The 18,219-nt window shown below is 36.6% G+C and overlaps 1 protein-coding gene across 1 annotated transcript in view; it reads left to right on the forward strand.

Annotated features, from left to right (window-relative positions):
• Positions 1 to 18,219, forward strand: part of chas (chascon) — a 472,926-nt gene that overhangs the window by 419,174 nt on the left and 35,533 nt on the right. The window contains exons 6-7 of the mRNA XM_069847044.1: positions 6,683 to 7,338; positions 8,075 to 8,804. Coding sequence (XP_069703145.1) covers positions 6,683 to 7,338; positions 8,075 to 8,804 — 1,386 coding nt within the window. The remainder of the gene's footprint in view (positions 1 to 6,682; positions 7,339 to 8,074; positions 8,805 to 18,219) is intronic.

Below are 18,219 nucleotides of genomic sequence, written 5' to 3' on the forward strand. Positions count from 1 at the left end.
TTCAAATACAATATATTTTGCATTGAAAATTTAGAGCAATATTATTCCAAAGTCTTCGCAAAACTGCACTGTAATGGTAACTAAGTAACAATAAGTGCATTGTAATGGGTTTATTTCAGTACAGTTTTATGTTATGAAGAATGGTTTCCCTAACAACAAGTTTCTATGTGGGATTTCTAACTTTCAAGGCCTAACAACAATGGCTATAAATACAGCAAAAAAAAAAAAAAAAAAAAAAAAAGATCGTGCAAAAACATATCTTAAAATCACAGCATCATATACTGCATGGTTTAGGCCCTTACCCTATTAGTTTTCATTAAGGTTAATACAATTTTATCAAGGCCTAACAACAATGGCTATAAATACAGCAAAAAAAAAAAAAAAAAAAGATCGTGCAAAAACATATCTTAAAATCACAGCATCATATACTGCATGGTTCAGGCCCTTACCCTATTAGTTTTCATTAAGGTTAATACAATTTTATCAAGGCCTAACAACAATGGCTATAAATACAGCAAAAAAAAAAAAAAAAAAAAGATCGTGCAAAAACATATCTTAAAATCACAGCATCATATACTGCATGGTTTAGGCCCTTACCCTATTAGTTTTCATTAAGGTTAATACAATTTTATCAAGGCCTAACAACAATGGCTATAAATACAGCAAAAAAAAAAAAAGATCGTGCAAAAACATATCTTAAAATCACAGCATCATATACTGCATGGTTTAGGCCCTTACCCTATTAGTTTTCATTAAGGTTAATACAATTTTATCAAGGCCTAACAACAATGGCTATAAATATAGCAAAAAAAAAAAAAAAAGATCGTGCAAAAACATATCTTAAAATCACAGCATCATATACTGCATGGTTTAGGCCCTTACCCTATTAGTTTTCATTAAGGTTAATACAATTTTATCAAGGCCTAACAACAATGGCTATAAATACAGCAAAAAAAAAAAAAAAAAAGATCGTGCAAAAACATATCTTAAAATCACAGCATCATATACTGCATGGTTTAGGCCCTTACCCTATTAGTTTTCATTAAGGTTAATACAATTTTATCAAGGCCTAACAACAATGGCTATAAATACAGCAAAAAAAAAAAAAAAGATCGTGCAAAAACATATCTTAAAATCACAGCATCATATACTGCATGGTTTAGGCCCTTACCCTATTAGTTTTCATTAAGGTTAATACAATTTTATCAAGGCCTAACAACAATGGCTATAAATACAGCAAAAAAAAAAAAAAAAGATCGTGCAAAAACATATCTTAAAATCACAGCATCATATACTGCATGGTTTAGGCCCTTACCCTATTAGTTTTCATTAAGGTTAATACAATTTTATCAAGGCCTAACAACAATGGCTATAAATACAGCAAAAAAAAAAAAAAAAGATCGTGCAAAAACATATCTTAAAATCACAGCATCATATACTGCATGGTTTAGGCCCTTACCCTATTAGTTTTCATTAAGGTTAATACAATTTTATCAAGGCCTAACAACAATGGCTATAAATACAGCAAAAAAAAAAAAAAAAAAAGATCGTGCAAAAACATATCTTAAAATCACAGCATCATATACTGCATGGTTTAGGCCCTTACCCTATTAGTTTTCATTAAGGTTAATACAATTTTATCAAGGCCTAACAACAATGGCTATAAATACAGCAAAAAAAAAAAAAAGATCGTGCAAAAACATATCTTAAAATCACAGCATCATATACTGCATGGTTTAGGCCCTTACCCTATTAGTTTTCATTAAGGTTAATACAATTTTATCAAGGCCTAACAACAATGGCTATAAATACAGCAAAAAAAAAAAAAGATCGTGCAAAAACATATCTTAAAATCACAGCATCATATACTGCATGGTTTAGGCCCTTACCCTATTAGTTTTCATTAAGGTTAATACAATTTTATCAAGGCCTAACAACAATGGCTATAAATACAGCAAAAAAAAAAAAAAGATCGTGCAAAAACATATCTTAAAATCACAGCATCATATACTGCATGGTTTAGGCCCTTACCCTATTAGTTTTCATTAAGGTTAATACAATTTTATCAAGGCCTAACAACAATGGCTATAAATACAGCAAAAAAAAAAAAAAGATCGTGCAAAAACATATCTTAAAATCACAGCATCATATACTGCATGGTTTAGGCCCTTACCCTATTAGTTTTCATTAAGGTTAATACAATTTTAATCATTTTTAAATGTATCTGCCATGCGTCATGTGGAGAGGAAGGAGGTCGTCCAACATTTATTTTTCTGTAATTATTTTATTCTACAGGGTGTTTCCGGACTAGTGTTACAAACTTTCAGGGATGATGGGGAAAGGCAAATGTATCAATTTGAGATAAGGAACCCTGGTCCGGAAATGACTGAGTCGTAAGTTACAAGCAAAAATAGTTGTGTGAAAATGGAATTGTAATTTGACACCACGTGCCCTCCTTCCCTTAACCTTTGGAACAGTTTTGGAAAGATGGTATGGACCGGATGTCTCCTACGTGGGTACTTGCCCCGATACAATCTGGGAGCTTGTCTACTATTCCCATTGGCTCATCCGTATTCGAAAATCATGTCTGCATATTCTGCTCTCGTGTACTCCATTTTACTAGGACTGATCGATTGTGTACTGCAACTTGTACACATACACTGCTGTCTACAGACGTGCATATCAGGACCAACCATGTCCGTTACACATTACGCCATTTGCATTGCTTTAGTGTAGTTTCCTGTCTCCACCCCCACCCAGACAGTGCACTGAATGGAATACTGTAAGTAGACAACGTAAACAACGTCAGATGAATACAGTATGTGTAAGATGTACAAGATAAATACACATAAATAAGGTGTACAGAAGAATAAAATTATTTCATTTGCACACAATTATTTTTGCTTGTAACTTTCGACTCAGTCATTTCCGGACCAGGGTTCCTTATCTCAAATTGATACATGTGCCCTTCCCCATCATCCCTGAAAGTTTGTAACACTAGCCCGGAATCACCCTGTATAGTGGTAATATGATAATCATTCCATAGCATTTCCCAATATCCGACTAGTGACATGTGAAAAGAACTGATCTAACGACGAGAGAAATTGCCAGCTTCGAAACCATAACAAACCTTAGCGTAGTCACCTGGTAACTTGTGTGGCTTGTGAATACACCTAGCTGGGGGGTTAGCACAAAAAATCTATAAGTTCGCTCCGTGCAGGCCGTGATGACCTCCCTAATCTACTACTCCTGTTGAGAAGAGATTCATTGCATTACATAATCCCCTATGGACAGTCCCCGAATTCCCCTACTGCCTGCAGAATCCCTTTCATTTTTCCACTTAGGCTTCATCATGGTCCTGCAATCCCAGTCTCACGAGCTATCACTAGGCCAGGGGAGAGCCCGCACAGCACTACCACCAGGAACTAATGACCACACACCACGGAGTCTAAGTTCTTTCCGTAGTCGACTCTACATTGAACGCAAGCCCTAAATATTGGAAACAGAGATGATGATAATGATGATGATGATGATGATGATGATGATAGAGGGGAAGTGTAATTATAATGGCGAATGAGTCCTTAGTCCAACGTCGAAAGTTACCTAGCAATTCTGCTTCAGTTGGCTCAAGGAAAACCTCGGAAAAAGTCTCAACCTAGTTGGCCTAACTTGTCCAATCGGAACCGCTCGTTTCACAGTCAGACATCCTAACAGTTATTATTATTATTATTATTATTATTATTATTATTATTATTATTATTAATATTATTATTATTACTATTATTATTATTATTATTAGTATTATTATTGTTATTATTATTATTATTATTACTTAATTACTTACTTACTGGCTTTTAAGAAACCCGGAGGTTCATTGCTGCCCTCACATAAGCCCGCCATCGGTCCCTATCCTGAGCAAGATCAATCCAGTCTCCATCATCATATCCCACCTCCCCCAAATCCATTTTAATATTATCCTCCCATCTACGTCTCGGCCTCCCTAAAGGTCTTTTTTCCCTCCGGCCTCCCAACTAACACTCTATATGCATTTCTGGATTCGCCCATACGTCCTACATGCCCTGCCCATCTCAAACTTCTTGATTTAATGTTCCTAATTATGTCAGGTGAAGAATACAATGCGTGCAGTTCTGTGTTGTGTAACTTTCTCCATTCTCCTGTAACTTCATCCCTCTTAGCCCCAAATATTTTCCTAAGCACCTTATTCTCAAACATCCTTAACCTATGTTCCTCTCTCAAAGTGAGAGTCCAAGTTTCACAACCATAAAGAACAACCGGTAATATAACTGTTTTATAAATTCTAACTTTCAGATTTTTCGACAACAGACTGGATGATAGAAGCTTCTCAACCGAATAATAACAGGCATTTCCCATATTTATTCTGTTTAATTTCCTCCCGAGTATCATTTATATTTGTTACTGTTGCTCCAAGATATTTGAACTTCTCCACCTCTTCAAAAGATAAATTTCCAATTTTTATATTTCCATTCCGTACAATATTCTCGTCTCGAGACATAATCATATACTTTGTCTTTTCGGGATTTACTTCCAAACCTACCTCTTTACTTGCTTCCAGTAAAATTATTATTATTATTATTATTATTATTATTATTATTATTATTATTTCATTCGCATATCAGCCGAATATATACAAAAAATCAAGATGGAGATTTAATACTGCACGGAACATGTGGTCGTGTGTTAGAGTCGCATCTTGAGCACGTATGTTGGTTGTATGAAATATTTGTTTTATTTTTGTTTTGATTGCACAATCTTGTATACAAAGGTTATCCATTGTCGTTGCAACATTCTGCATTGTCTTCGATGACTTATTTATCCTATGTGTATGGTTGGTTCAGATAAATAAACAGTATTCTACTTTTGTTATGAAAAAGTTTTCATGTATTAGTACCTTCATGGCCTCACAAGGTAGCTGACCGACTTCTGCATTCACCAGAATGATACCTGTTGCTCTATAATTTCCTGAGATACAGTTCAATAGAGTGCACATTGCAAAACCGGTAGTTCAAACGTACATATACAAATTATGATTATTGGAATAATTATATCAATATAATTTGTAACCTTATCCAAGTTTCCAGGTGCAATTTCTTCTTTTTCTAAGATAATAATACACTTTCTATTCAGTTCGACCTTACACGTCCGAAAGAATATTGTAATTCTGGAATAATAAAATTAGACTCTAGCTATTTATCTGTCTCTATTATTTGTTTAGGGTGTTCAGTTCAGTTCAGTTCTTCATTGAATATTACTTGTGAGCGAGCATTCGTTCAACGCACAAATTTATAACAGTCATTGTTGTCTAGAAAATATTAACATTTCACAAATTATCAAGCCAAGAACATTTCTGTAAGCCTTCCTCTTGCAAGAGATATCAATCACTGAATAATACCGCTACAGCAGTGGCCGTCAGCACTCGCTGAAATGTGCAATGGGTACGCGGTGCCGTCCGGTGCGCACCGTCGTGCAACAGGGAGAGATAGAGAGCATACCCGCTAGCAGCTACGAGAGCACTATAGTGCACTGCGTTTTCTGCGGGTAAGAGAGGCTAGCCCCAGCGTGCTCTGTGCTGACGACCCCTGCGCTACAGCATAATGTGTACTTCAAAACATCACGTTTACTTACTACCATGAAGATTGTTGAGCAAGCATAGTTGCTTAAAATAGAAAAACTTAATTTTGTATGTTTAACTATATTTTCGTATTACTTCACGCAGGCGCACCGTTAATCGAGCGTCGGCTTTCCACATTGATAATCCGAGTTCGAATCCCGGCAGCGATAAAGTTCGTCTTTCACACTTCCATAATTATTTTAAATGTTTGAATATACTTATAGATGAGATTTAGGAGATAAGCTATAGGCTAAATAATTAATTATTTAATTTCTGATTACTTATAACTTATTGCATTAAAATGTCAATGACTCCTTTGCCAGAAGCAGTCTCCAATTTAATTCCCATCCCCACCACCTGCCTTCTCGTCTTCCTTAAAATATCTCCTTCCTCTACCTCCTCTTCATCTTCCTTGTTATCCATCTTTCATTATCTTCCTCTTTCTATTCTATTTTTTCTGTCTCGTTTTGATCTCCATTTCCCTACCGTCTCATTTTATTTATTTTTTATTTCCTCTTATTCCCAATATCTTTTCTACATATTTCTCTTTTCCCTCTTCTCCTTACTCTCTCTCTCTCTCCTTCCTTTTCTTTTTCCTCTAGTCCTTATTTCCTCATTCCTTCTTTTTATCCTTCCACTTTTATAATCTTCTCTTTTAACATTTGTAGGTCTATACTCCCTTCTTTTCTTCTTCTTTTCTTTCATTTTCTTTTCTCAATTTCTCTTCATTATTATCCATTATATTCTTCTTGCCATGTTTATTATCTTTCTCCCTTTCTTCTACTTTCTCCATTTTCTTCTTTCCTTGTTTTCCTTCAACTTATCTTCTTCCTCTTCCATTTTACTCAGCTGTAATGCATTCTCTCCACATGATAGGAAGTTCTAAAATTATATCGCGGGATTTCCCTCCATCCCCCACGTGACTTTTCCTCTTTGTCGTGCTTGTGCGCACGACCAGCATAAGTAAATAGCTTTTCTACGTCCTGGAATTCGCGGCGGACTGGAAGTACTTATGAGGAATATTCGTTCCAGGCGTTCCAGAAAGCGATCCAGGGCCAGCAGGACGTGAGGGAGGCGCTTCTGTCCGCGAGCCCACAACATGACGAGTCCAAAGAGCTGGTGAGCTCGGGGGGGCCCAAGGTGGTGCACCAGTCCAGCAAGAGCCACAAGGTAGTGGACACGGAGGACAGCCACGAAGTGAGCCAGCTGCAGGAGGACGGGCGTCTGGTGACGGAGACGCGGAGGACCACCGAGCACGAGGAAGTGCGCGACGAGGAAGAGCCCGATGACGACAAGGACGGCCGCAGCGAGGAGCACGAGACCCACAAAGAGAGCTCGCACCGCTACGCCAAGACCAAGGACCAGGAGCTAGTCGAGTACCTCGCGGACGGCGTCAAGATCGGCGAGGAGATGCGCTACCTGGCCGAGAACGTCGAGGGCGAGCGCCACGGGGAGCCGGACCAGCAGGAGTGGGACAGCCTGTCCACGCGCATCCGGAGAATGCGGCGCCAGAGCAAGCAGCAGCAGCAGCAGCAGCAGCAACAGCAGCAGACGCTGGGCGCCGGGCCGCCGCCCATGGACCGCAAGGACGCCCTCACCAAGAAGCCGCTGGACTTCGACCAGGAGGAGGAGACGCGCAAGGTGGAGACCTCCAAGTGGCTTGAGCACCACTTCGGCAGTGATTCCAGGTGAGTCCTCGAACAGCGCTTATAGTCAGGTCAGGGAGCAAGATTCCTAATACTTAATTGTGATACACCTTGCTGCTGCGGCCATTTCACTGACAAGCAAGATTCCAAATACTTAATTGTGATACACCTTGCTGCTGCGGCCATTTCACTGACAAGCAAGATTCCAAACACTTAATTGTGATACACCTTGCTGCTGCGGCCATTTCACTGACAAGCAAGATTCCTAATACTTAATTGTGATACACCTTGCTGCTGCGTCCACTTCACTGACAAACAAGATTCCAAATACTTAATTGTGATACACCTTGCTGCTGTGGCACTTCAGTGACAAGCAAGATTCCAAATACTTAATTGTGATACACCTTGCTGCTGTGGCACTAAACTGACAAGCAAGATTCCAAATACTTAATTGTGATATACTTTGCTGCTGTGGCTACTTCACTGACAAGCAAGATTCCAAATCCTTAATTGTGATACACCTTGCTGCTGCGGCCATTTCACTGACTTCACTTCACTTCGAGTCTCGGGAAACACATGCTTCTCCCGAGGCATTTCAGAAAATAAAACTCAGCAGCACCGCAAAGTTGGTCACGTACTGAGATCTTTGGGTTGATTTCCAGTTTATGGGGTGCACAATAGGTCATTTGTGCGTAAAAGAATCCTTTTATAAGTTACTCGCTATGTCGCAATAATAAGGTTGATTTTACTTAATCAGGATTTTCGAAACTTGTTCCAGATCTTCGAAGGGCTCCATTGACGACGATGATCTACCCCCAACGCAGCCTTCTGGCGGAAATACCAGCTACATCAACGTCACGATGACATCACGTCCCATCAACAGTAGCAGAGTGACGACGCGCATAAACAGCACACCGCCCACGCCCAAGTCCTACACAGCGACTGTGAACACTTCGTCCAGAGTGTTCGTATCGTCGCCGGAGCCCGAACCGGAAGCGGCGCCCGCTAGCGGCTTCTTCCAGGGTGTCAGCGAGTGGTCGGAACGCCGCAACGAAGTCAAAGAGACGAGGACCTTCTCGCCCGCCCCGCCCCAGCGCCCCGAACGCATCCAGGTGCTGCCTTCCGGTCCCACCCACACTTTCAAGTCCATGTCTCCGCACGGCAGCAACAACCACCTCGACGCCGCCCCTGACAGGGCGTCCCCGTTCAGACCGGCGGCGTACGAGAGCGGCAACTTCCTGACCATGGAACGCAGCTACAAGCAGACCAACGGCAGACGATCGCCCTACCAGCCCAAGACGTCGGAGAGGTCGTCACCCTTCCAGAGGGACTCGCCTCCCAATGGATACCCGAGCAGATCATCCCCTTTCCAGGGTGCCGAGAGACCTCCGCGTCCCGACTACATGTACAACGGCTCCGCGCTGTCTCCTCCGCACGAAGACGATTACTTGGAAAGAAGACAGTCGCCACAGCCCCCTTACAGGAGGCGGCACAACACCAACGATGACGTAAGTACAAGCGGCACAGACTTGCTAAGTTTTACTTTCTAGGGAGGGGCCAGTCGAAGTTGATCCTAGTTGATCTTAGAGGCAGACCGTGTAATAGTTTCTGTAAAGTTTGGCTGCAACTATAAGCAAGTTTCTGTAAATAGTAAACTTATAAGTCGAATATACAAAGTCGAAATACACATCGCCAATAGGGATATCTTATGCGAAGTTTTACCGCTAGATGGCAGGAGCGTTCCATACGGCGCAACATGTTGTAGGGCTATGTTATGTCATATGCTACAGTTGATTACGTTTTCCCGCTTGTTGTTTTTTTGTGCGTGTCAAAATTATATTTACAATTATTTTGTATAACCTAGTAAAATTTAACATAATTCAATATTTTCTTACCTCATAATTTAATTTAATTTACAATAAATAATAACGTAAACCTGTATAATATTGAGCGATTCCCCGAGATGGGTGGGAAAATCTGCAGTATGCAGAATATAGATACGAGTAAATTGAATGTCCATGATCTTAAACGAGAACTTCGAAAACGAGATGCACAAATAAAAAATTGGAACTATGTCGAAGGTGAATATTGCCCTGTTTAATCATTAGTATTTAAGAACCGTACGCTAAAAACAGGATATGGAGCCACCAATGTGGTTTTTTTTATAGGGAAGGGGCTATCGAGATTGAATTCCTTGTATTTTTTCTGTAGTTGCAGAAAGATCAAATGCAATTTTTAATAGGATGATATAACATGATCGCAGTAGTATCACGATTAGTCGTGCGTTTTGTAGGTTAAGGACATGCAGTTTTGAATATTATGTAGGATGATTTTGAAAATTTGAAGTTAAAACATGGTTTTAATAATTAGGGTACAGTACATTAAAAACAATATTCACGAAATGGATTTCACTAAGGATAATAAACATCCCAATTTATCGAGAGTATACTGCAGGCGTAAACTTCGGAGACTCCTACAACTACTGCATATAGCCTAATCTAAGCTAACATAGCTCGCTGTCGAGGTTGCCTATGTTTTTATTAATTTTTCTTTTTCCTCTTCCAAAATGAAACGGTAGTCAACAATTCCTTACCTACTTGAAGTGTTACTTTTATTTAATAGCTAGCACTTTCGAGGCGCAATTTAATTACTTATATTTTTAAGGTTTAAAGCATATATTCAGAATATTTCGGGACCTGATTGAAGACAAAAAGCTTTCCCTGGTTTTTACATACAGAAACATAACAAAAATTTGCCATTTTTAGTTGTTTTTAAGAGTATTTAATATAATAATACACTACGTATATCCTCAATGTTTATATACCGAAAAACAAATGCACACGCAAAGCGCATCCCTCAAAGTACACGTGCGCTATCTGTTGGTGCTAGTTCAGGATATCCCTATAATAGGGAAGAGTAATAAGAGGAAAAATGAACGATGCCTACACTTTTGGAAAGAAGATATAAAATCATTGGTGCAGAACAAAAATCAATTATATTTGACATATTTAAACACTCGTTCAGATACACATTACATTAATTATAAGAAACAGAGTGTTACAGTTAAAAAAGAGATTAGGAAACTTAAAAGAGAGAGTTGGGAGAAATTCATATCTGATATTGAATATGACGTACAAGGAAGACAGACCAATGAATATAAAGTCTGGAAGAAATTAAATTGGGATGAAAAGGATGATATACAGATTAACCCAATCACAGGAAAAGTGTGGCTTTATTATTACACAAAATTATGGACAGAAGAAGAAGAAAATAACATATCTCCGATAATAAAAATACTGACAATCATACAGATCCAATCATTATAGATGTATTAAAATCAGTTCTTCAAACGTGTAGAAATCGAAAAGCACCTTGCTCTGATGAGATAAATATGGAACTGATAAAATATGATCCAGAAAAGTTTTTACATAAATTTTTTAATTTCTTGAACATATGCTGGAAATGTGGACACATTCCTCAAGAATGGCAAATTGCAATTATTGTGCCAATATTTAAGAAAGGAGACAGAAAGGATTGCTCCAACTATAGAGGCGTAAACCTGCTGAATACTGGATATAAAGTGTACTAAAAAATTATTACAAAGCGACTAAATATAATAGCAGATACAATGCTTATAGAAGAACAAAATGGCTTTAGAAATAACAGATCATGCATAGATAGTGTATTTTCCTTAAGCCAAATGACTGAAAAAAACAACTTGTATACCTTTCATCGATTATGAAAAGGCCTTCGATACAGTCAGACGAGACAAATTATGAGAAATATTAATAGCGAGAGGAACCCCAAAACATCTATTAATAATATAATGTGTATATAAAAATACTATAATTAAAATAAAATCAAACAAAGGTATCACTAATGAAATTAGAGAAATAACAAGAGGCGTAAGACAAGGGTGCCCTTTGTCGCCCACTTTATTTAACTTTTATATAGATGAAGTCACAAGGCAGTGGCAGATAATTTTAAAATCAAATTTTAATATACTCGTAAATAAGGAATATTTGAACGCCTTACTTTTTGCAGATGATCAGGTAATATTTGCAAACTCAGAAGATAACCTGCAGAGGGCCTTATATAACCTGAACATAATAGCTAAAGAATTTAACTTAAATATTTCTTTAAAAAAGACAAAAGTTATGGTATTCAAAGAAAGAACACCAATAAGATTAAAAATAATCCTCAATGATGAACTAGTAGAACAAATGAACCATTTTGAATATTTAGGCTGCATATTATCATATGACAATATAAATGATTTTGACAAAAAAATATTAAAATTTCAAAAACTAATAGAAACAGTTAAAAGAACCTTCGATAAGAAGTACAGTTCTGAAGTTTTACAAAAAAATGGTCATACCAACATTGGTATATGGCTCAGAGATTTGGAACCAAACTAAACAGCAAGAAAGAAGAATGGAGGCAGCAGAAATGAAATTGTTGAGACCGTTGGCAGGATAAACACTGTTAGATCATAAGCAAAACAAATACATTAGACAGGAATTACTTACTTACAGGCTTTTAAGGAACCCGGAGGTTCATTGCCGCCCTCACATAAGCCTGTCATTGGTCTCTATCCTGAGCAAGATTAATCCAGTCTCTACCATCATATCCCACCTCCCTCAAATCCATTTTAATATTATCTTCCCATCTACGTCTCGGCCTCCCCAAAGGTCTTTTTCCTTCCGGCCTCCCAACAAACACTCTATATGCATTTCTGGATTCGTTCATACGTGTTACATGCCCTGCCCATCTCAAACTTCTGAATTTAATATTCCTAATTATGTCAGGTGAAGAATACAATGCGTACAGTTCTGTGTTGTGTAACTTTCTCCATTCTCCTGTAACTTCATCCCTCTTAGCCACAAATATTTTCCTAAGAACCTTATTCTCAAACACCCTTAACCATGTTCCTCTCTCAACGTAAGAGTCCAAGTTTCACAACCATACAGAACAACCGGTAATATAACTGTTTTATAAATTCTGACTTTAAGATTTTTTGACAGTAGACTGGATGATAAAGGCTTCTCAACCGAATAACAGGCATTTTCCATATTTATTTTGTGTTTAATTTCCTCCCGATTATCATTTCTATCTGTTACTGTTGGTCCCAGGTATTTGAATTTTTCCACCTCTTCAAAGGATAAATTTTCAATTCTTATATTTCCATTCCGTACAATATTCTCGTCACGAGACATAATCATATACTTTGTCTTTTAGGGATTTACTTCAAAACCTATCCTTTACTTGCTTCAAGTAAAATTCCCGTATTTTCCCTAATCGTTTGTGGAATTTCTCCTAACATATTCACGTCATCCGCATAGACAAGCAGCTGATGTAACCTGTAACTATTATTATTATTATTATTATTATTATTATTATTATTATTATTATTAAATGTAAAGTTAAACCTACTACAGGCCGTACCTATATATGGTCCAGGACTACTTTGACTTTCCGGGTTACTTTGACAGTTTTCGTGGCTACTATGACACTATAGTCTACTTTTCAAATGTATATAATAGTAATTTATAGTAGTGCTATCATGGAGGCCATACGGGGTCATATATCGTATGGGAACCTACAATGTTTTTAATTAATCGTATGGGGAAAAGAAAATTTTGCCTGTATGAAGCCATACGGCATGTGGGTGCCTAAGTTTTGTACAGATCTTAGATCATCTCTTGCTGTTCCTAATGTATTTTGTTTGATGTTCATAAATAAAAATTTCCCACCTCTGCAGCACTGGAATCCAGAATTATATAAAACAATGGTTGAAAAGCAAGAAGTGATGCAAATACAGACTCCAAGATTCATCGAGACAAGTGTGCATCTACGGTGATGCTATATGGTGTACTTTTTAAATCAAACTTGTTATATAATTAAAATGTAAAACAAAACAATTTCTTTACTTCTTCTTTAATATTAAAAAAAATGACAGTCGGAGAGATAGAGAGAGGAGAGTAAAATATATTTCAAGGGAGAAAACAAGGGATGGGGCATGTGGCCAAGAAAAGAACTACCATGACAGCACTGATTTATAGTACAAGAGAGTAAAATTAGATTTTATTCATGAGTGGAAAGTACAGTACATAATTTCTACGAGCGCATAAAGTATGTTTACTCTCAAGTGCTATAAGCTTCAATTTTCATCCATTACTGGTATATAAATTTAATTTTAAATTGTAAGCTTTTTTTCCTTGTAATGTGTTTATGAAAAAGTTATAAATAAATGAATGAATGGATTTTATTGTTACTAATTGAATGTGTTGCTTGTCATGGAGAGAGTGATTTAAAAAAATACTAATTCACTGCCATGAGTTAAAAATAAAAACTTTTAATTCACTACTGTAAATAAAACCATTGTCTAGGTTGCTAAGCACGGTGAAATAAATACGAGTGTAGATACTAGTCATGTACATCGCTGTCGAGTAACGGTTAGCAAGTCTGACCGTGAAACGAGTGTGCCCGGGTTCAAAGTCTGGTTGGGGCAAGTTAACTGGTTCAGGTTTTTCCGAGATTTCTTTCAATTTTAACTACAAAATTATATTTCTCTTACGCACTTAACACAAAAATTGTTACAAATCACGTTATTCTTGTAAACTCTTTAAGACTGTACATTAGGATGCATTGAACGGTAAAGTATCAAGTTGTTAGAAGTCATGTGATCTGTAAAAATTGTGATAAGTGTGTAAGAATAATGCCATTTTTAGTTAAAAATTTTTAAAAATCTGTACAAAACAACTAAGGAATTAATAACACAATTTTAGCTTCAGAATACCAGCCAATTACAAAAATTATACTTCCGAATAGTTTATTCTCTATTTCTAACATTATTTTACCCTTAAAACTAGAGAAAAATGGTAGGGCTATTTTTAACAACTTAAAATTCGTGTAACTCTGAAAATATTGAGAATAGGAACCATGTTTACATGACAGTTTTTGCTCAGAATGTCTTCGGAAATAAGCTCAGTGAATCACCCTCACATCTAGCAGTTTTAAATACACCATTTTCTTTATTGGCAACATATTTCAATAATTGTCATATTTTAAACAGTCTTTGCTTGCAGGGATTCAAATTTATGAATAATCACAGAATAAGTTACAATACTCATTTTAATATGAAGAAACAGCTATAAATACTCCATTTTCTTTATTGGCAACATATTTAATTAATTGTCGTATTTTAAACAGTCTTTTCTTGCAGGGATTCAAATTTATGAATAATTTTACAGAATAAGTTACAATACTCATTCTTAATATGAAGAAACAGCTATAGATTATCCTTTACGAGCTAAAAGTGCTGTGCAAAAATTCTAATATTTGATTTTAAGGCAAAACTCCAAAACATAATGGTTTAGTTCAGAAGGTACATTCACAAAACGAGATATAAAATTTAGTTTCTGAAACAGATGAAAAACTACAAATAGCTGACATTTCAATGCAATTGTTTTTTCTACTTCGAATTTTAGACTAAACTCCACAACATTAAACTGTCAGCAGAAAAGATACATCCCTCAATAAAATAAACTATAAACTTTACTACCTAATATTGAAAAACAACTGTTAATTGTAATTTTAAGAGAGAATAATTCTACGACATTTTTTAACTTCGGGTTTTAGATTACATTAGGCGCTCACAGAAGAAAGGACATTCTTTAAGATAAGTTTTATTTTTTTATATAATAAAAAAATTACAAATTATATTTTTAATATGCAATAATTGTTTCAATTTTGGGCTGAAATTCCCCGTCACTAAAAATTGGTTGTGAAGGTACGTACATCCTTTAAAAATAAACTAAAATGTATATTTTATAATATATAAAAAGAATAAAAATGTATATTTTTAAGGCTAGTACTTCTGTGCATTTTTTTTAAATTTGGATTTTAGACTAAACTCCACAACATAAGCAGAGAGGTACTTCCCTGTATAGACTTGCAGCCTTCACTAGAATCTCTATCTGTTTTTTTCCTCGCAATGCAGTAGTTATATAAGGTGCGAAGTATATTTCATCCATGACTTAGAGTCATTAAAAGTTAATGTGTTTTCTTGAAACAAACATAGCAGACGTTAAGGTGCCCTTTGTTAAAGCAGGAATGTCACGTATTCCTTTATCGTTACTAGTTCGCCAAGCTCGGCCCAAATTTAGCGTAGTTTCATTTCGTCTGTTACACCTACTGTCTTTAAAAACAATCTTAAAATTAATGACACATCATGACAAAAAGTTTAATCTCTGTGCTTGAGGATTATATGCGCCGCAAGGCAGAAGTTTCATAATATGCAATTTTTAATCTAAAAATTCATTTTAAGACTACTTTCATTATACATACTCTAAGAAAATAAATTAGGCCTATGTCCACAGAAATTCGCCGTGATTACAAACGGGTATAATTACATAATAGTATATAATATGAAATGTTTAGTGTCCTGTAATGTTCGAACATTAGAGAGGCAACCGAGATATTACAAATTTCGTCTTCTTTCACGTGAAAAATTACAGTAAAACCTGCCTAAAGCGGAAACTGAATAAACCGGAAACCTGTTTTAAACGTAATTTTTCTTTGGTCCCCTGAAGTCGTAAGGTATTTATATAGTTTAAAACGAAAAACCTATCTAATGCGGAAAAGGAAAAATATTGCCAATCCCACGAAAAAAAAATCTATGGATAAAACTGAATTTCTAACAGTGTAATGTAATACTGCAGAAATGACAGAGATAAATTGTACCAATCACTAGATTTCTGAACAGACTGCTGAGTATGATGCAATGCTTATTCAGTGGAGCTATTTCGTACTGATAACCTTCAGTCACAGACATATCTCGTTACAACTTCAGTCCGTTAGTGTGCTTGTGACAACAGAAAGGGAGAAACATAACTCTTACCCTAGATGAAAAATTTAAGCTCATAGAAGCAAGTGAAATTCAAAAGCAATCTATTCTGCAATTGGAGGAATTTTCATTAACCGCAAATAATCAGAACTACTACTGTGTCTTTCAACAACAAAATGTGTAATTGAGAAAGTTTTAATATGCGGAAAAGCTATGAAGCAAAATACACTGGATGATTTTTGGAACAAATAAATGCTGCATAGGTACAGTTTTATAGCACTGAGTGTTTTTCACCTTTCAATAAATAGCTATTTTCATACTGTAAAGGTTGGTATTACTGTGATATGAGTAATATCACAGTCTAGTATATACAGTCACAAAGCTTGAGTTGTGAGGGTGCTAGGAACAATAGACTGTGTCGGTACTATTTCGCATTGTCTGTAATGAGGAGATAATAGGATCCTAGTGGTTAGCAACTATCTGTGGATGCATATTTACTACGTAGTGAGCTTCGTGACTGTATATACTAGACTGTGATAATATTGTGATAATTCTTTTGAGAATATATTACAATGTTACTGAGCGAGAGAAGGACCGGTTTTGTGCAGAAACTTGTCCACAAATATTCCCTTAATACGTTGACGCAAAAAACCGACCTTCCTCTCGCTCAGTAAAATTGTAATAAATTCTCAAAAAGAACTATCACAATAATACCAACCTTTAACCTATATTTTATACTATAAGTATCTGTTTATGTGTCATTAAAAGTCCTTAAAATTTAAGTTTTCAATGTGTACTGAAATAGGACGAATATAAAAAAATACCAGTAGCCAACCTTGTATAAAACGGAAACCTCCCTAAAAAGGAAATTATTTCTGGTACCAAGCACTTCCGGTTTATGCAGGTTTTAATGTAGTAGCAAGTATATGCTAAAATCCTTAAGAGGTTAAAACGTGGAGTAGGAGTGGAGGACAGCGAATATTTCTAAAACAAGCTGGAACAAACACAACAGGCCTCTTTCTGCAGAGAGAACTTCGGCGAATACTGAACTTCGCTATACTCGACAAACTTGAACCGAACGTAGCGCCTGTAATGAACGACGCTAACTAGTGTCATATGAAAGAACGATTGAAATAATTCCTGTTTTGAATATTTCGTTATGTATAATTTCCGGCGGAAATAATAGATAGCCGAACAGTTGGAGCGTTGGTATTCCATACGTGAGATCTTAGTTCAAAGACAAGACGAGTGCAAACAGCATATGTGAAGAACCAATACAGTATTGGGGTAATTTTCTCAGAATTTTCACTGCTATCATATCACCATGCCAACACAATTAACAACCGCCTTCATTGCCATAGCCTGTTACTTTGCTATACGGTGTACATCTGTAACGAAAGTGACAAGTGCAAACAGCATATGTGAAGAACCAATACAGTATTCGGGTAATTTTCTCAGACTTTTCACTGCTATCATATCACCATGCCAACACAATTAACAACCGCCTTCATTGCCATAGCCTGTTACTTTGCTATACGATGTACATCTGTAACGAAAGTGACAAGTGCAAACAGCATATGTGAAGAACCAATACAGTATTCGGGTAATTTTCTCAGACTTTTCACTGCTATCATATCACCATGCCAACACAATTAACAACCGCCTTCATTGCCATAGCCTGTTACTTTGCTATACGATGTACATCTGTAACGAAAGTGACAAGTGCAAACAGCATATGTGAAGAACCAATACAGTATTAGGGTAATTTTCTCAGACTTTTCACTGCTATCATATCACCATGCCAACACAATTAACAACCGCCTTCATTGCCATAGCCTGTTACTTTGCTATACGATGTACATCTGTAACGAAAGTGACAAGTGCAAACAGCATATGTGAAGAACCAATACAGTATTGGGGTAATTTTCTCAGACTTTTCACTGCCATCGTATCACTATGTCTCCACAATTAACCGCCTTCATTGCCATAGTCTGTTATTTTGCTACGAAAGTTCCACGGTATAATCATGAAAATGACTGGTTCCCGTACCCGAGTCTTCAGGTATGACATAAACA

The sequence above is a fragment of the Periplaneta americana genome, chromosome 15 (assembly GCF_040183065.1).
Source record: "Periplaneta americana isolate PAMFEO1 chromosome 15, P.americana_PAMFEO1_priV1, whole genome shotgun sequence".
In the NCBI taxonomy this organism is placed as follows: Eukaryota; Metazoa; Arthropoda; class Insecta; order Blattodea; family Blattidae; genus Periplaneta; species Periplaneta americana.